The following is a 20,297-nucleotide window of genomic DNA, read 5'->3' as shown; positions in this document are numbered from 1 at the left end:
TGTGTGTGTGTGTTTTGACAATGTCTCATTATGTGATTCTAGGCTAGTTGTGAGCTCTTAGCAAAACACCTTCCCCAGCCTCCCAAATTTTAGGATCACAGAGAAGTGCCAGCACACCTAGTTTACATTTTTAACCCTCTCAATGATAGATTCTTGTATGTGAGTGGAATGTTAAAGACCTATGCCTGCTGCATTTTCTAGTATAATGTTTCAGTTATCACCTTCAAAACATTTTAAATGTTTTGAAGCTGAGAGTGGTGGCATATGATTTTAATCCCAGAATTTGGGAGGCAGAAGCAAGAGAATCTTTGGGAATTTGAGGCCAATCTGGTTCACATAGTGAGTTCTGACATCGAGGTCTACATAAAGACCACCACATCTCAATAAAACCAAAAAAGAGGGGAAAAAGATGTTTTGATATTATAGGTGATAGTTTCATCAAACTGAAGACCTTATACATTCTAGGCAAGCTGTCTATTCTCAAGCACACAGATGATATTGTAGTTTAAATGACATGCAAGAAAAAAAAATCACAATTTCTTAAATTAAAATAGTTAAAGTACAGGAAGCTCTGGTTTTTAAAGCTGTCCTTAGTGATCATCTTGTCTTTTTCTCCTGTCCGATAGCCATTCGTACCTTTATGACAAAAATTTTTAAAAAGTAAATACTATATTTATATTCTGCTTTTAAAGGTACCAAATGGTTTATTGACATTTCTTATTTGAATGAATTGAGTGGTTTGGTGTCAAGACTTTATTTGGGATTATAACGAGGTTCTAGTTCAGAGAAGAAAGTAAACATAAAAGACTACCCCCATCTTGGAATCTGCTCAGATTATCTGAGAGTGTGTGTTTATGTTCACATATGAATGCAGGTGTTCTCAGAGGCATCAGATCCACCGGAGTTAGAGACAAACACTGTGAGCCACCCGAGGTTAGTGTTGGGAGCAGAACTTGGGTTTTCTGCAAGAGAGTTTGCCTCTGGGCCAGTTTTCTAGTGCTATTTTATAGCTTTTTGAGGAATAAATTTAGAGGGTTTTATAACCCAGTGAACGTAGAAGAGTGGGTCTCAACCTTCCTAATGCTGCCACCCTTTAATACCTCATGGTGTGGTGACCCCAATCATAACATGATTTTATTGCTACTTCATAACTGTCGTTTTGCTAGTGTTATGAATTATAATGTAAATATCTGGTATGCAAGGATATCTGACATGCTTGTCAGCTCCTGAGAAAGGGTCATTTGTCCCCAAAGGGGTTGCTACCCACAGGTTGAGAACCAATTGCGCGGCGCGCGCGCACACATCACACATCACACATCACACACACACACACACACATCACACATCACACATCACACATCACACATCACACACACACACACACACACACACACATCACACATCACACATCACACATCACACATCACACATCACACATCACACATCACACACACACACATCACACATCACACATCACACATCACACATCACACACACACACATCACACATCACACATCACACATCACACATCACACATCACACCTTCTCCTGGGCTTAGGAGTCTAGGTCAGTGTTAGAACACTTACCTAACATGTGGAAGACCTGAGTTCAGTCCCCAATTCTCAAATTTTCTGTGGTAACTAAGACTATCTTACACATTCTCTCTCCCTCTCCCATTTTATTCCATGTAACAGTTATAAGTATTGTGTTGTGTTTTTAGAAATCCCTAAAAAGGAGCAAATACATAGCTCAGTGGATAGAGCACTTGCTTAGCCTTTGTGAGGCTCTTAGAGTTCAGTCTCCAGCACTGCAGGAGATTGTAAATATCAGATACAAGTGTATTATGTGGCATGTGTTATATTTTAAATCATTCTTTTATTCTTCATTAAGATGGGTTTTCATATTCTAACTAGTATTCCATAAGGTCTTCCTGTGCATGCTTTATAAGCTTCATATTATTTACTTATGTCAACATTTTAGCAAATAGAAATGCTAGCCAAAAAGTCCGAAAGGCTATTGACAGCTGTCAGCAGGTTTTTTTCCTTAGAAAAATTGTTCTAAGTTTCCATCTCTCGCTGTCTTAGGGTTTCTGGCTTAGAATTCTGCAGCAGCTTACTGCTGGTTATCTCTGCCATAGTGGCGGCTTCTTTTTAGGTTTTGTTTTTTGGTTTTTTTTTTTTTTTTTTTTTTTATGTCCACAGTGAGTTTTTTTATGTATAAACTTGATTTTCACCTTTCAACTTGGTTTTAAATGTATGTTTCATCATTTTGCAGATTAAAATGTTTTTGCTATAATATGGCACTCATGGCCCTTCATGTCTTAGCTGCTATCTAATTTTCTACCTTATTTTATATAGTCCTACTGTATATCTTATGGATAGAGAGGTAGCCCAGAAGCATTCTAGCTGAGGGGACAGCACATATACAACGGCAGAGCTGTATAGAATGTCATGGTGTATTTTAATTGCAACAAGTTGGCATATATGAAACTTAAGACAAGGATAGTAATGGAAGTTGTTTTGATTGTGTGTGTGTTACACCTCATAGAGGTCAAAGAAAACTTGTGGGTGTTGGTCCTTTCCTCCTATCACATGGATCCTGGGGATCAACCTTAGGTTGTCAGGCTTGCTATCAAGTGTCTTTACCCACTGAGCCATCTGATTGGCTCTGAGACAAATATCCAGATGAACTGAGTAGTGATATCTGACAGGTACAACAACAAGAAGTAGGTCATCTAATTAGATGGCATATGCTATAGGCAAGTATATTGGTGACATTTGCCAGCCAAAGGGGAGGACTTTTGCCCATCTTTCCTCTCAACACACAAACACGGGTATTCTGGAGATACCACTGAATGGGAGCAAAGCAATAGCCAACAATAGAGAAGGCCTCTAGAAAAGCATGGGCTTAGGAAAACAGTGAGTTTTCTGTTTTAACAACAGAAGGTAAAATGCCCTTTTTACGGTAGTATAGATTGAAGAGTTATGCATAAGAACTTATGATCTTATTCAGAATCTAAATGAATGCTTTGAAAAGTCTGCCTTTATTTCCTTTCATTAGAGTATAAACAAAAATTTTTAATAAGGCTAAACAGCAAGTAGAGTCTTTTAGAATATACCTAGTATGCCAAAAGTAAAGGGGATGAAAGGGAAGACTGCTCTAATGCATATATACTACTACTGTACTTTGAAAAGTAAATTCATTTCTTCATGTCTCAAGAAATATGTTGAAAGTAAGCCAAACTACTTGAAGCCAGTTTGAATTAAAGGGTCTTTTATTTCCTTAATGTATTGTTACTTTCAGATGTCACCTTTGATACTAGTGTTTTGTTTTGTTGTTTTGCTGTCTTGTGGTGTAGCCCAGGGTGGTCTTGTTCATTTTCTTCCTGCTTCTGCCTCTTGAGTGGGATCATAGACGTGTACCACAATTCCCAGCTGAAATGTGAGATTATTCTAAACAGGCTAAATTTGCCCGTTAAAAAAGACTAAATAACACTGAAGAGATGGCTCATTGGTTAAGAGGCTTAGCACTCTTACAGCAGATCTGGGTTAAGTTCCTATCACCCACATGACAGCTCACAGCTGCCTATAACTCCATTTTCTAGGGGACCCCATGTCCTTTTTCTGGCTACCATGAACAATAGGCACTCACCTGGAACACACATACATGCAGGACTCATACATACACATTAAATTCTTTAAAAAAGGCTAAAAAGGGTTATTTACAATTCATGCTGGTTTCTGTAATTTGAAAATACCTGGGTAAATGTATTATGTTACTGTGTTTCAAAAGTTGAGAAGAACAGTTTGCAATTTAAAAATAAGTTGCTATGGTTACCCAGTGTTTACTTTTTAAAGCAATAATTAGACAAAATACCCAAAGAATTTCCTCTAGTACAGGAAGATCTGTATGTGTATGATAGTTATTTCAAGCACAAATTGAAACTGTATATATCACTTCCATTCTAAAGTATCAATTGGAAAGTACTGAAGAAAATGATTCATGTCTTTTTGAGCTGTAACAGGGTGGAGATATACTGAACATACTATTTTAAAATTCACGTGATGACTCAGATAGTTTAGAACGTCTTTCTTATTCTTTGGTTCCCTTTATCAAATAATGCTGTATTTCTACATAACAAATTTATGGCTAAAAGAAGGAAAGTATCTTTCTGGTGGGTTTTTGGTGTGAATTTTTTTTAATACATTTTTATGACTTTAATAAGTTTGTAAAAAGCCATGCTTACAACTATTAATTCCATTAGTTATGGCTTGTTCCAAACTTCTTAAAAACAAAGAAGATATCTCATTAGAGTCTATGATTAGTTCATTCTTAGCCAACAATTATTCTGTAATTTTTATTGTTTTACCAACATATTCAAAATATCCAGCACCACAGGCATACCTAAAAACTTTTGAGCCAATATAAGGTTAATTGTTATATTTTAATGGCCCTTTTACTTAGAATATTGTTTGTTCTTTAATATTAGGGCTATTTTAAACTGAAAATACTTCATATTTGAAATAGAAGCTGGATTAAATAGTAAAGGGTCTTATCACAGTAGCAGTAATTGAAGTACTGTGCTTTAAAAGGTTGAGTGCTTTAGTTACTCAATGCTGTGACCATAGGAAGTTGCCCACTTTTTCTTTTTTGATTTTTCTCTCAGTCAGACTTAGTATGGACTCTAAGATACCTCTAGTCATAAGATATCCAGCATACTTCCCAACATCATTATCAAACATGCTGTTGTCCATTAGGAGGGGGCATTTCCCTCTGCCTCTCCCTTTTTTGGTTAAGAAAGAGAGAGAGACTTTCCTAGAAGCACTGCAGCTTGACTTTCCTTGGCCTGTGACAGAGCAAGCTGGCTCAGAGCATGTCATTTCCCAAATGAGTCACTTACTACGTAGAATAGAATTACCATGATTACCTTACACTATTCAAGATTTCTCCAAGTCATTTGGAATATAGCAGTGGCATCCAAACAAAACTGACAGTAGTCTGTAAGAAAGGAGGGGTCAGTGATGGTTGGCTAAGTAGACAACAAGTAGCAAGCTACATATTACATAGGAAAGTTAAACCTTGTCATTTTTTTCCAGGGTTAATTTTCCCACCAATTTAAATTATTCACAACACATCAATAATGGAAAATACTATGAGAGTTCTAGAGTTTTGTTATTAAAGCAGGAGAAAAACAGAGTGAAAGAAAACATTGTATAAATGACACTGACAAGAAAAATGTCAAGTATAAGAAAACAATATATTTGTGAATATGAAATAGGAAAAGTTACTTCTTAATTTTGGCCAAAGACAATGAAAATTTTATTTTCAAATGTTTCCTATTAATCTACCCTATGAAAATTGTCCTCCTTTCTGCATTCTTGTGGTCATAATTCATCGGTTAATACCCCTTTTAACTGTTGAATGGGGCACCTGTGCTCATTCTGTAGCTTGGCTATTGTTAGTACTGTGATAATGATGGATATGTAGTGTCTCCGTTACATGCTGACTTTGACTCCTTTGGGTCTGCCAGTTGATATATAGATGGATCATATAGTTCTATTTTTATTTCTGAGGAACCTCTATGTTGATTTCCATAATGGCTGGACTAATTTACATTACCATCAGCAGTATATAAGGGTGCCATGTCTCATACTTCTAACATTTGTTGGGTTTGTAGGTTATTGCTTTGGTTTTGTACAAAGTCTAGCTCTGTACTTCAGGCTGATTCCCCAAGCCCTGGATTAGAAGAGTGTACCTCCCCACCACTCTGGGTCCACTCCATTTCTCACTAGAAAAGAGTAGTCTTCTAAGAGATAACAACCAAACATGACAAAATAAAATAAACTGTGATGAAGCAAGAACTACCATATCAGAGTTGGACACAACCCATCAGGAAGAAAAGAGTTCCAAGGGCAGGCACAAGAGTCAGTTCTCACAGTCAGGAGTCCCATAAAAACACTAAGCCAATAGCTGTAATTTATGCACAGAGGACCTAGTGCAGACCCTGTAGGCCCTGTGCCCGCTGCTTCGATTCAGTCTCTGTGAGCTCATATGTGCCTTGCTTATTTTAGGGGCCTTGTTCTCCTGGTGTCCTCCATCCCCTCTGACTTTTACAATCTTTCTGCTTCCTCTTGTGAAGGATTCTCTGAGCTCTGAGTGGAGGGATGTGGGAGAGACCTTCCATTTAGACTGTCTCCACATAATGTCTGACTGTGGGTCTCTGCGTCTTGTTTTGAACATTTTAAATTTTTAATTTTACCAGTTTTGCTTATCCTTTTAAAATGTGATGACTATATAAGAACATTTAAACTACTCATGTAGATATCTTTGTGTTTCTATTAGATCATACTGGCCTAAGATTTGAGTACCTTATTCATGCAGTACAAGTGATATTTTTAAAATTTCAAACTTTTCCCCCAGATATAAGAATGAATTCTGATACTAAAAGGTCCACCTAGTTGTTATTGGTTTCTTTGAGAGACAAAGAAAAAAATTCATTAAGATCAAACAAACAAAATTATCAGTGAGGTTTGTGGAAAGCTTTGTGAAGCATGCATAACCTCTCCCCTCTTTTTTAAAAGGCTAGACAGTTGGAAGGTATTGTACATGCCAGCTACAGTTAATGAAGTTGTTGTATGCTGTTCACTTTCTCAAGAATATGTGATCTTTATTTCATATTTAAGCCTCTGGTATATGTTGCCTTTTAGTATCTTGTGTTCTTGTACTGCTTATTCTTATTTATAATGTAACATCCTGTTTATAACATCTTAGAAGATGAAAATTTTATACACACACATATTTTCTAAGTATTTGATATGTTGCACATAGAGGAAATAAGGCACTATTTGTTCAGTTGATGTTATAGTATTGTTTGGTACATGTTTTTAAAATAAATATTCTTGTTCAGGATGATTTTATGTATGTTTTTAGATGACTACAGTATATTGAGTAGACTTGTCCAGGTCTTGCCATCCTTTATGAATTTTTCTGAATTCACTAGATCAGTACTGAAGTGTCAGTACTTCATTTTCCAATCATGGGTGTGGATGCGGAGGTGGTGCTTTAAGTTAATTCTTATAGAATACATTTTATATAAAGAATGATTGGGAAAACATAAGTATGGAAGTTGGGCTCAGACCAAAGAAAAAAGTAGTAACTTCTTGAGTCAAAGTAGATTAATTTACACACTAGATACTTTGGAACAAGTTAGAGTTACTCCTATAAAAAGAGGTTCTATTTTGGAAAAAAACTCTGAAAATGGACAACAGGATATTACTATAATTTCATTTTTATGTTTCAAGTATTAGATGATGTCTTTGATACAACTATATGGAGGTGGATGGTGTCATTTATATATGTTACAATATTTGCATATTTGCCTTAAAATCATATATTTTAAAGTAACCAGTAGAAGTAGACACTGGCATGTAGCTAGAGTCCCATCTACTAGGCAGATCTGTTCACTGCAGAAATGAGGAACATAGCAAGAGCCTGTGTTGTTTCTGCCTTAGATGAATATTTTATAATTTTCAGTAATTTTTGTGAATAATTTCTGGCATTCTTACCTATATTAAGTGTTTTTTCCTTTGTGATTTAATAAGTAAATTGGCTTAAACAAAGAATAGTATTGAAATGCTCACTCAAAAATAACTTATTCACACCAGCTTGGTGGTGCATGCATGCCTTTAATCCCAAGCACTCAGATGGGAGTTCCCAGGGCAGCCTAGTCCACAAATCAAGTTCCAGGAAGCCAGGAATACATGAAGAAACCCTGTCTTCAAAAACAAAACGACAAAAAAAAGCTTGTTACCTAAACTTTCAGCAGTCATTATAGGTTGTCTTTAATGACCATTTTTTACAACATAGACTTAAAGTTAGAAATCTTAGTGGTGATAGAAATACATGTTTTTGGCGTTAAGCATTTTTGTCATTTGGATGACCAGGCAAATACTTAATTTCTGGGTTCTTTTTTTCTGGTATAAAACAAGACTGTAGGAGATTTAAAATGAAGATGGATATCTTAAATACTAAAAAATTGCATAAAGTCACTTGTAAGAATTAAAGATGATCAAGGTGAGGCAGACTATTTCTTTGTAATTGGGAAATATTCATTCATTCATTCATTTATTTTTAACGTACTCACTTTACATCCCGCTCACTGCCCCCTCCTGGTCAACCCTTCCCACAGGCCTTCTTTCTCCTCTGAGCAGTGGAGCTCCCTGGGTATCCCTCTACCCTGGCAAGTAATCTGAGCAAAGTGAGAAAGGTGGTGAAAGCCAGCTCCCAAGTGATCTGGGTGGTTCTATTTGCAGTGTTAGGATTAAACCCGTGGTCTGGTGCACGCAGAGAAGCTCTGCAGCTCCAGCCCCAAATGGTTGGTTTTCACACTTAATTGTGGCTTTTGGAAATTCATTTTATCAGGAAGGAGGAGTTGTTTGTTTGTTTTCTTTGTAAGATGCTGTGCTTTTTTGACATGTTGGTAATTCAGGACAAGAATTTTAAACAGTTGTTTTATACAGCTGCTTAATGGGGTTTTTAAGGCTTTAGAATATATTCAGATATAAAGGTATTATTTAATTTCTTCAGTAAAAATTCAAATGATTCATAAAATTTTAACATTAAGATTTCTTCCTTTATGAAGTTTAAATTTTTTTCTTTAAAAAGGTATGAGTCAATAAATAATTGATTTCTTTAACTTTGAAGACATAGAAAGCCTTAACGTTTGTTTTCTTTAAGCCTCTTCATTCTAGAAAATAACACACATCCAAAGAAGGAGAGAGAGGAGAGAAGGGTAGAAGAGAAAGGTCTTGGCAAAAACAAGAGTAGCCCACCTTAGCAGAGGGTCAAGTATTTTAGTCTTAGAGAATACTTCTGTTCTCTCGAGATCTCTTTTATGAGCTCACTACAGGCACTCTTACTGCAGCTGCTGTCATGGAGCTAAACATTTGCTATACTGCATACAAAAGCAGTTAAGCTGTTTGGAATTGTTTACTTGCTAAAACCAGTGTTAGTCAGCAGAGGCAGTACACCAGATTTCCTTGTGGCTTTTAGTGGAAAATGTTAAAAGCGCACTTATTTTTCAGTTATAGAATTTTTCAGTTTGATCTGGGATTAGTCACAGAGCTGGCATGAGCCTTCTAATTGTGAAGGCTGTCCAAATGCACTGTTTTTTTCTCCTGCTAGAGGAAGTTACATCCTGAGCAGTCGCTGAGCTCTGGTAAGTGTAGCATGTGAGCATTACTAGGCATTTCATCCTGCGGGTCTGCAGTCTTGGCTCTTCAGGCTGTTGCTTGGTTGAAATGCTCCTGCAGTACCGATCCTGAGGTTGTGGAGCTAGTTCTCAAGGGCCTGCTTATTTGAGCATATCAGCAGCATTTTGCAAGATCATCTGAGGAACAGGAAAGCATTTGAAATCAACTGAAGGATAACTGTAGCGGTTTCACCAGGGAAGGAAACTATATTGGCACAGAGGCAGATGACTGAATAAAGTAGTTGGCTCCGAGAAGATGCACAGTCTGCTGTTTTTTTCCTCTGAATGAAGACTATTTAATGGAAGCTGTATTCATGTAGAGATTAAAGGAAATACTACAGTGATAAACTACTTTCTTCCCTTCTCTTTTTAAAATGAAAACCCTGAAGCAGTAATTGGAGCTCAAAGGTCTTCGGATTCTTTTGCTGTCTGCTTGTTCTATTAAGATTCTCCACTGACACCATTTCTGCCTGGTGCCTGTGCCTTTTTGCTGGGCTGCTAGAAAGAAACAACTGCCTGATGAAGACAGAATGAAAGCTCTGCCTTGCCTGTTACTGATGGGATAAAGCTAGCTCTGTTTTGCCTATTATTGGGAAGTCTGGATTAATCAACTTGGATTCTCGTACCAGTAGTCCTATTGTCTCGGGATCTGACTCATCACATGTAAATGTGCTGCAGCTTTGCTGTTAATGCAGATTGGTGGCTTGTTCTCCGTCTTCTTCTCTTCTGTCTTAAACTGTCAACGCCTGAGCTTCATTTTTAGGATTTAGGCTAAATTTTATGTATTTTTGTTTGTTTGTTCCCTGTATAATATCTATATTAAGCCAGTGAAGCTGAAGAAATGAAAACCAATTAGAAGTGGGAACAGATTCTGAGATTCTGGTTTTAATTTTCAGCGACAGACCGCCCAGCCTACTGGTAACTATATGACCTTGCAGACAAGAGTGGGGATATCTGCGGCCACCTTTGTCACAGCAGTTGTTTGTAATTTCATTCTTTATGGTGTGGTGGCATGTCACTCAAAACAATGATTGTTTTGTATGAGTAAATTTCAGAGCTCAATGTAACTATTTTGGTGGAAGAAAAATATTTTTAAAAGAATAGTCCTAGACTGAGTTTTAATTATTGACACATTGATGTGAATCTTTTTATAGATTGCAGTAACCTGGCAGAAAGAAGTCGGTTTTTATTTTTAGGAAGTTATGTATCATAATTTTAAACTTAAGTTTCTCTAATATTACTAACTATAAACCAGCCGCACTGTTCAGAGGATGTTTATAAGTGGTGCACAGAAGAGGAGGAAAACCTACTTGTGCTCTTCCCACCGTGACTTTGATCACATAGCTTGGAGTTTAATGTTTTAAAAGAGCGAATGAGTCGAGTGTGTATTGTTGTTTTGGAGGAGGTAGAAGATGATTCTCCTGTATTCATTTCTAAGTTGCCCCAGGAAAGTAAATATCTACAATCTCCACCTTCTGGAAATGTGTTGGTAAGCTATGAGAGTTTCTGTTGCTTATATTTTATAGAACTAGTCGTGTAACTGTAACTTTGTAAGCACACACTGAGTTAGTGTTTACTAGTTTCAATAGTGTTGCTTGGTTCATACTCCAGGCAGTACGTGGGTCTGTATGCTGCAGTATTATTTGCGTGTAAAATTAGTACATTTCTGAGTTTTTCTTTTTCAAATGCTTAGGTTCAACTTTAAATTTTATTATCAGTTCATCTTGAAAATAAAAAAATTGTGAAGTAGTTATGAAATATGCTCTTATTTTCATTTGGTTTTAGAACTAATCTGACAAGAATCAGGGACTCTGCATATTTTTCAAAAGGTTGACTGCTGCCAGCAACATCAAGGCATAGCCTTTTGTCCAAAGAATTTTATCTATTTGCATGCAAGGCTTTATATTAAAAGGAATCAGGCTATATCCTTAATCTTATGTCTAACAGTGATGTCAACTAACTCCTTATTTGAGTGGTATAACATGATACCTTCAGAGGCTATGCTGTTGATGAGGAAATTATGTTTAGACATGCATATGCTTGTCTTGTTATTCAGATGTATACTATTTTTTTGGTCTTTGAAGAGTAGTTATTTTTTATCAGTTGCCAAGTTTCCTTTCTGGGATTTCTGTCACTATATACATAGAATAAGAACCACATGCATGTGATTATCATGCCCTGAGTAGACCTTTTAAAAGTCTCCTTTCATAGCTCTAAGTGGGTTAGGAATTGCTTATTTGACTGGTTTTATTCCATAAATAGATTTGAATTATCAGACATATTTGTCTTTTCATCATTTATAAGCAAAAGGCTTTTACTTAAGAAATAAAATGAGTATATTACTTAGTTTTGGTCACATTACTTTTGAATAGATTTATTAGGTAGGCTTTTTTATTACCCCCCACTCAGGATGAATCCTATACTTTGATATGATTAGGCTGTATGAAATATATAATTCATATTCCCTACCCACTCAAAAAGATTATGGCTGCAGGGAATTAAAAAAAAAAAACATGAGATTTGGAAGTCATGCAGACATATCTTTAAATCTATACTTAATGATATGATTGATGTTTTGTTTATTTTATTTATTATTATTTTTTTTTTTTTTTAGCCATCACTGGTGCAAGCTATATTTAATGGTGATCCAGATGAAGTTCGAGCACTAATATTTAAGAAAGAAGATGTTAACTTTCAGGTAAGTGAATTGATTCACTTACACCAACCTTTTTAACCTACTTTAAAAAACAAAAAAGCCTTTCCTAGTATTGTGATTTTGTTTGGTAGCTTTTTATGTTTTGGTTTAAAGGAGCATATTTTTTTTGTTTAAACATATGCTTTTGTTTTGTTTAAAAGCATAATTTTGCAACAGTTGTTTTAGAGAAGGCAAGAGAGTCTCACTTGAGACCAAAAGGGGTACTCTGGACGTGTGTGTGTGTGTGTGTGTGTGTGTGTGTCTGTCTGTCTGTCCAATGTATATGTCATATATTTATATGTATATGACGCTCGCACGCACGCACGCACAAAACTGTCTAAGAACCCGAAATACCAGAAAGCAGGTTGAAAGGTTTGTGTTCTCTGAACTTTCTGCTTTGAAATTTTCAAACACAGTACTTTGAAGACCATTATATCCTTGCTTTGGTTCAGCATTGATAGTGTTTTGTTATTTACTCTCATTCACAGAGGAGGGGGGGGGTGCACGCACATATATGCGTTTTTCTTTTGCTGAACTACATTTTGACAGTAAATTGCAAACATGACATTTTGAAGTATTATTAGATATGAAGGTTCTTTTAAACCTTGACAGAAAAGATTTCTGTAACGTTAAACTGTACCTAATTTAATTATGAGAGCAGGTGTGATTTCTGCAAATAACTGGTGCGAATTTTACAAAGAGTTTGTATTGTTGTATATCTACTATACAAAATGATGAGCTTCATTAATGACATTTTTTCTAGAAAATAGAAAATAGTGGATCTCCATTATTCTTTCCTATTCTTTTCATTTCTTCCTTTTCTCAAATAGTCTTTCCATTTGTGTGTGTCATGTTTGTATGATTCTATATAGGTAGGTAGGTAGGTAGATAGACACAAAGAATCTTGATTTCTGATTAGACTCAATTACAAGGGACTGATTGAAAACTTTTTGAACTTAAGAATATAGTAGATGTAATATTCAAGGCTAACATGCTAGAAAGTGTAGAAAGAGGATACATATATGTACGTGCGTGTTTGTGCGCGTGCGTGTGTGTGTGTGTGTGTGTGTGTGTGGTAATATGAAGATAATTCTCTCGCTCTTTCCTCTGTATAAGATTGTTGTTCTGAAATAGGGTCATGTTTTATAGCCAAAACTGATCTTTTTTAACTTATTAAACTTGCTTAAAGAATATAATTTAATAAGACAAAATAATTTCAATAATTTTTAAGTATTTTCTGGGAACAAATGTTTCTCTGAGCTAAGGATGGATACAAAGTCTCATGACTCCTAAAGCTGCTATAACAACACCTACATGTTCTAGAATTCTTTTGTAATCATAAGAAAGCATATATTACAAGCACATCTTGAGCACTGACTGGTATTTGTTTTTTACTTTCATTGAGTAATGTAACCACTTAATGTTACTAGACACTTAAAAGTTTACCTTTATTTAAAAATTCTGGTTATCTGAATAGGTTTGCATTGTTGGCTAAAATGGTTGGTTTCTAAGAAGGTGGAGTATTAACCTTTTGAACTTTTTCTAAGTAAATGACTTCTCAGTTTATATTTAGTTTAGCATGCACCTAATTCAGGATGTATTTATCCTAAATGAAGTGCATGATTCACTTTGCCTAATTAGGCTGTCTTAGCAAGTCTACTTTTCCTAGCACAGAAAATAGTTGTGGGGTATAGATGTGTAAGCAGAAGGGAGACAGTCGTACACTATTTTGTTTGCTTTTTGATGTTTGACTTAAATAGAATAGTCTGATTGCCATGGCTAATTCCTTCATCTGTACAAAGCTTGTAGCTGCCATTGCTTTTCTACTTTTCTTAATCAAGATACCTTAAATGGAAAAAAATAGTTGAGTCTAGTCTTGTTTTTAGACATCATTAGCACCATAAGAAATATCAGTGACCCTTCTTTGAGGGAGACTATAATAAATTTCTAATAATAACAAGGGTAAGTGTTGAAGAATAATACTACTTGAAATTCAGATTTGTGTTTAAAAGTTATTTTGTGGAAGTGTGTATGTGGTATATGTGTGTGAGCATGCGTCTCTGCTTGTGGAGGTGAGATACAGACATTGGATGTCTCCTCAAGCTGGTCTTTACCTTATGTTTTTGAGGCAGAGTCATTCACTTAATCTAGATATTTGTCTGTCTCTACCCAGAACTGACTGGGATTGCAGACGCTTGCCTCCACCCCTAGTTTTTGTATAGCTGCTGGGGATCTGAACTAAAACAAGGCATTTTACTGGCTGAGCCATCTCCCCAGCCTTATTTTATGATGTGTGTGTGTTTGTTTGTTTGGGTTTTTCGAGACAGGGTTTCTCTGTGTAGTCCTGGCTGTCCTGGAACTCACTCTGTAGACCAGGCTGGCCTCAAACTCATAAATCCACTTGCCTCTGCCTCCCAAATGCTGGGATTAAAGGCGTGGGCCACCACTGCCCGGCCTTATTTTATGTTTTTAAGATGAGTATAAGTTCAGATTTGTTTCTACTTACAGTTTTGTAAATTTCTCTTGTCAGATCCTGAAATTTAAAATTTTATGGACAGCTAAACAATATCTTTCTTTCTAAACTGATCTATTTTAAATACAAGCTTAAGAAGCATATATTCATATTATTTGCCACAAGGATATAACTAAAACAATTTGAAGGTTTTTGACTGAGTAAATGGAAGCTTATTGCATTAATTAGGCTGGGGAGATGTCTCAGTCAGTAAAATTATTTGTTGATGGTCATAGTGTTGAGGATCAAATTCAAGACCTTAAGCATGCTTGTTAAATAATTTACTCCAGCGCGAGATGTTTAGTCTTACAACAATGCAGAATTTAGGATCCAAGCCTTGTTCTGACAGCATGAGATGAGTAACAAGTGCACATACTTAAAACAGATAAAGCAGGAAGAATATTCTCTAGGTTTCCTTCCAAATCAGGGAAGATATCTTTTCTAGATTACCAACAGAACTGCCCCTGAGGTATAAGTGGTTACATGCCTGCTCTATCAGCAGTCAAAGTATAAAAGGATTATCTATTTATTTAATTTATTTGCTTATGTTGGTGGTTTGTTGCATGCTTCGTAGTAGAAAGAAAAGGAGCTTGTTTTCCTTGCTATGTCTGGAATGGATCAGAATTTTCAAAGGAAGGAAGGAAAACTAGTTGCTTACATCTGTAATTTAACAAAGGTAGATAGTTGGTAATTGTACTATAGAATAGCAAACTTTTGGAAAAATGAAAAGTTACATTATAAAAGAAACAGTATAAACCACTAAGGGTAAGTAACATAATAATTAAAGCTATATTGGTAGTTACATTTGAACTATGAACCAAAGTTTCTTTATCCTTTAGATGTACAACTTTGAACACATTTTACAAGCTTCTGCACTAACATTATACTTTTGTTGTAAATGTGTAGAGCTACATTTCCAACTCAAATTTACGATTCTCCAAAAGTCCTCAATGACTTTGAATGCCTTCCTGATTTTGCCAAGATTTAATTTGTCTTGATTTATATGACCAAAATAATTAAATGTTTTCCTAAGAATTTGATATCATATTGTAGTTCTTGGATAGTTTAATCTGAAATATTGATGGTACCCCATTTCAGAAAAAAAAGTCTGATTCATACTTAGACAAAATTTGTTTTTCTACAAATAGATATTTTTCTCTATCCAGACTGGTAGAAATTAGTGTTATTTGACAAAAATTGAGTTTAGAAACAGACATATGTATGGGCTTTTTAACATGTTACTTAGTTTTTCTCAAAGAATAGTCTCATACAGTTAGTAGAATAATATTTGCTTCATCATTTGGTGTCAAAGTAAAATTCACAAAAGTTAAAAATCTGTAAGATCAATAGATATAGCACAATATTTAGACTTTTTTAGCTTATATATTTAGTTAAGTTTTAGTTTCTTTTGCTAATATTTTATACATACCACTGAGTATGGTTTTTGTCAGTTTTTTAAATGTATTTTTATTGGATATTTTATTTACATTTCAGCTGCCATTCCCTTTCCCCTTTTCCCCTCCCTAGAGAACCCCTATTCCATCCCCCCTTTTCCTTTTTGCTTTTATACAATTTTTTTTTAGTATTAATCAAAGGCTTTATAAGTTTGGTAATACTCCATAACAAGATGCCCATACAATCAGAAGTGTAACCCAATACCCAACCTAGATATATCAACTATCTTTGACTGGCAGAGACACTCGAACATCCGCCTCCATGTTCTCCCCCCACCTCTTCCCCCACCATCACCTAGCTCCTCCTCTCCTTACTCCTCCTCTTTCTCTCCTTACTCCTCTCACCTTAGCTCCTCTTACATATCACCCTTCCTGTTAAAATAAAACTTTTCTCTCAAAGTACAATTAGAGCATAACTATACCAATTTGTGTCAATAAGGTACAAGATAGACCTAATACTCAATCCATCATTTTGTTGACTAACCAGAACCTCTGTCATCCCTCCTAACTAAAAGACTTAGTTCTGAACCTGGCTTTTTTTTCTTGGCTTTAGAATGAATGTTAGCTGAAAACCATCCTCTTAAATCTTTTCTATATATGAGACTATAAGTCTTCAACCCCGTCAGAAATCCAGAATGACTGAGTTAACTGAAATTATGGGAAGCACAAAGCATAGCTTCTAAAACTTAGCCAATTTATAGAGACCACTGAACACCTGGACGCTCCCTATACTACAAAAGGTTGGAGCATCTGATCTTCAGCCTCTGACCCAGGATCATCTGACAGACCTAGTGATGCAGGTTTTTCTATACTCTGTACTTTTTGTTCTTAATGTGAATGGTTTTTTAGTTTGAAATACTTATATTTTTCCTTTGTACTCAACCTGTTTAACAAGCTGTCTTTCCTCTGACATAGCACTGAAGATAAAATCACTACTAGCTAAGCAAAAAAAGATTTTATATGAATATTTGAAAAATCTTATATTTTCTTTTTTTATTGGATATTTTATTTACATTTCAGATGTTATCCCCTTTCCCCATTCCCCCCCACACACACACATATACAGGAACCCCCTATCCTATCCCCGCTCCTCCTGCTTCTATGAGGATGTGCCCCCACCCACTCTCACCTCCCCACCCTTGAATTCCCTCACACTGGGGCATCCAGCTTTCACGGGACCAAGGACTTCTTCTTTCACCTATTCCCAACAAGGCCATCCTCCTCTACATATACATGGAGCCATGGGTCCCTCCCTATATGCTCCCAGGCTGATGGTTTAGACCCTGGAAGCTCTGGTTGGTTGGTATTGCTCTCCCCATGGGGCCGCAGAACCTTTCAGCTCCTTAAGTCTTCTCTCTGACTCCTCCATTGGGAACCCCATGATCAGTTCAATGATTATTTGTGAGTTCAACAGAGCAGCATCCTTTAAATTCATAATCTCACGATGCAAAATTAACGTATCCAGAGAGTTCTTAGGATTCCGCCAACTATCCTACAGGTGTCTTTAAACCTTTTTTCTAATTATAACCACAATCATTGTGAATTTCGAAAGTAACACTACTCAAATGATACTTGTCATGACCCTTGGGATGGCTCCTAACTCTTGAACCCTGAACCTCCTTCAGATAATTTGAATAGGTTATAGAGCATCATCCGTTGCTTCAGATATCTATGTAAATCCTTTTGTATACTCAATACATTAGTGACATTTTTTTTTGCTAGATGGTTAACAGAAATAGTTGTCTTAACTCCTTTTGTCAGTGCTATTGCAGAAGCAGTGGTGCTAGCAGTTAATGAAATTAAAGCTGTTATACCAGCAATAATCAAGCCCACTACCCTCTTGCTTCTTCTTAAAGCCTGACTTACTTCTTCCAGCACTTTCAAGCTTTTTTCAGCGAATCAAGGTTTTCTAATACTCAGGGCAGTAAGACAAAAGCTGGTTGATAGACCCCCTGTAACAGACATGCCAGGTTTCAACACAGTAACACAATTGGAAATTATATAGTCAATGCCACTTACAACAAATACTGTAGAAGAGATAAAACCAGTTTTAGCTAGACAATTAAAAGAGCCTTAAAACATGCACTAACCCTTGTTTGAAATTCAGATTCTGAACTTTATCTCTTGCTATCGTAACATCATAGTGAGCTATAGCTAACTTCCAAATATGTCTCTGACAACGTCCGGATTCAGTCTTCCAAAAGTAGACTGTTATTTCCAATATTGGATTAATTTCTAGACCAGTACATGATTGAGTCCTGATAGCTGGTCACCTTTAAGAACAATACAAGAGACATTATAATTTCTCTTTTTGATTTTCTATCCCACAAGATCTAAAAACTTGAGGCAAGGCAGCTTGTTCCATCTGGGATATAGTCAAGCAAAAGTGGGTCAGGAACGTATGTCCAATACAGCTCCCCAGTCACCCTTGTCAGGGCACTCAGCAAGCTCACAGGTTGGCATCATTCTTTGTCTCAGCAACAGTATGTCTCACCAGTCTTTTTAAATTTCCATGGGCCTCTTCCACAATACCTTGTCCTTGAGGATTATGCGAAATCCTTGTATTAAATTGTTGACAAAAAGTCTTGACTGCTCGGCTACAATTGCCAGACCCATTATCTGTTTTTTATTGGATATTTTATTTATTTACCTTTCAATGTTCTCCCCTCTCCCATCCCCCCCCAAACCCCTTATCCCATCCCCCCTCCTCCTACTTCTATGAGGGTGTGCTCCCACCATCCACCCATTCCTGCCTCCCTGCTCTCGAATTCCCCAACACGAGGGAATCCAAACTTTCAGGGACCAAGGCTCTCCTCTTCCACTGATGCCTGACAAGGCCATTCACAACTACCTATACAGGTGGAGCCATGAGTCCCTCCTTTTGTGTTCCCAGGCTGGAGGTTTAGAAACTGGGAGCTCTGGTTGAGTATTTTGATACTCCTAAGAAGGACCAAAGTACCTACACTTTGGTCTTCCTTCTTCTTGAGCTTCATGTGGTCTATGTGTTGTATCTTAGGTATTGTGAGCTTTTGGGCTAATATCCACTTATCAGTGAGTGCATACCATATGTGTTCTTTTGTGATTGGGTTACCTCACTCAGGATATTTTCCAGTTCCATCTGTTTGCCTAAGAATTTCATGCACTCATTGTTTTTAATAGCTGAGTGGTACTCCATTGTGTAAATGTACCATATTTTCTGTATCCATTCCTCTGTTGAAGGACATCTGGGTTATTTCCAGATTCTGGCTATTATAAATAAGGCTGCTATGAACATAGTGGAGCATGTGTCCCTGTTGTATGTTGAAACATCTTTTCTGGGTATATGCCCAGAAGTGGTATAGCTGGGTCCTCAGGTAATACTCTATGTTCAGTTTTCTGAGGAACCACTAGACTGCTTTCCATAGTGGTTGTACCAGCTTACAATCCCACCAACAATGGAGGAGTGTTCTTCTTTCTCCACATCCTCACCAGCATCTACTATCACTTGAGTTTTTGATCTTAGCCATTCAGACTGGTGTGAAGTGGAATCTCAGGGTTGTTTTGATTTGCATTTCCCTGATGACTAAGGATGCTGAACATTTCTTTAGGTGCTTCTCAACCATATGAGTTTCCTCAGTTGAGAATTCTTTGTTTAACTCTGTACCCCATTTTTAATAGGGTTATTTGGTTGTCTGGAGTCGAATTTCTTGAGTTCTTTGTATATATTGGATATTAGCCCTCTCTCAGATGTAGGATTGGTAAAGATCTTTTCCCAGTCTGTTCGTTGCTGTTTTGTCCTATTGACAGTGTCCTTTGCCTTAACAGAAGCTTTGCAATTTTATGAGGTCCCATTTGTCAATTCTTGATCTTAAGGCATAAGCCATTGGTGTTCTGTTCAGGAACTTTTCCCCTGTGCCCAAATTTTCGAGGGACTTCCTCACCTTCTCTTCTATTTGTTTCAGTGTATTTTATGTGGAGGTCCTTTATCCACTTGGACTTGAGCTTTGTACTAGGAGATAAGAATGGATTGATTTGCATCCTTCTACATGTTGTCCTCCAGTTGAACCAACACCATTTGCTGAAAATGCTGTCCTTTTTCCACTGGACAGTTTTAGCTCCTTTGTCAAAGATCAAGTGACCATAGGTGTATGGGTTCATTTCTGGGTCTTCAATCCTATTCCATTGATCTTCCTGCCTGTCTCTGTACCAATCCATGCAGTTTTTATCACTATTGCTCTGTAGTACAGCTTTAGGTCAGGGATGGTGATTCCTCCAGAAGTTCTTTTATTGTTGAGATGGGTTTTTTTTGTTGTTGTTGTTATTCCATATGAATTTGAGAAATCATTTGGCCCTTGGTGCTCGTGTCAGGAACCTCAGTTTCTAGAAGAGCCGTTTACTGTGTTCTT

At 36.6% G+C, this 20,297-nt stretch overlaps 1 protein-coding gene across 3 annotated transcripts in view; it reads left to right on the top strand.

Annotated features, from left to right (window-relative positions):
* The window catches only part of Ankrd28 (ankyrin repeat domain 28), a 134,189-nt gene that overhangs the window by 37,605 nt on the left and 76,287 nt on the right, over positions 1 to 20,297 (top strand). Inside the window, exons 1-2 of one of the 3 annotated variants that reach the window (XM_076931406.1) lie at positions 9,239 to 10,740; positions 11,866 to 11,949. In XM_076931406.1, coding sequence (XP_076787521.1) covers positions 10,624 to 10,740; positions 11,866 to 11,949 — 201 coding nt within the window. In that variant the 5' untranslated portion in view covers positions 9,239 to 10,623. Of the gene's footprint in view, positions 1 to 9,238; positions 10,741 to 11,865; positions 11,950 to 20,297 lie in introns of those variants that run through there. The other 2 variants (XM_034497950.2, XM_034497951.2) reach the window with 2 other exon arrangements.

This window comes from Arvicanthis niloticus, chromosome 3 (assembly GCF_011762505.2).
Source record: "Arvicanthis niloticus isolate mArvNil1 chromosome 3, mArvNil1.pat.X, whole genome shotgun sequence".
Classification (NCBI taxonomy): Eukaryota; Metazoa; Chordata; class Mammalia; order Rodentia; family Muridae; genus Arvicanthis; species Arvicanthis niloticus.
The sequence above is the reverse complement of the archived record's forward strand: the minus strand, read 5'-3'. Positions and strand labels throughout refer to the sequence as shown.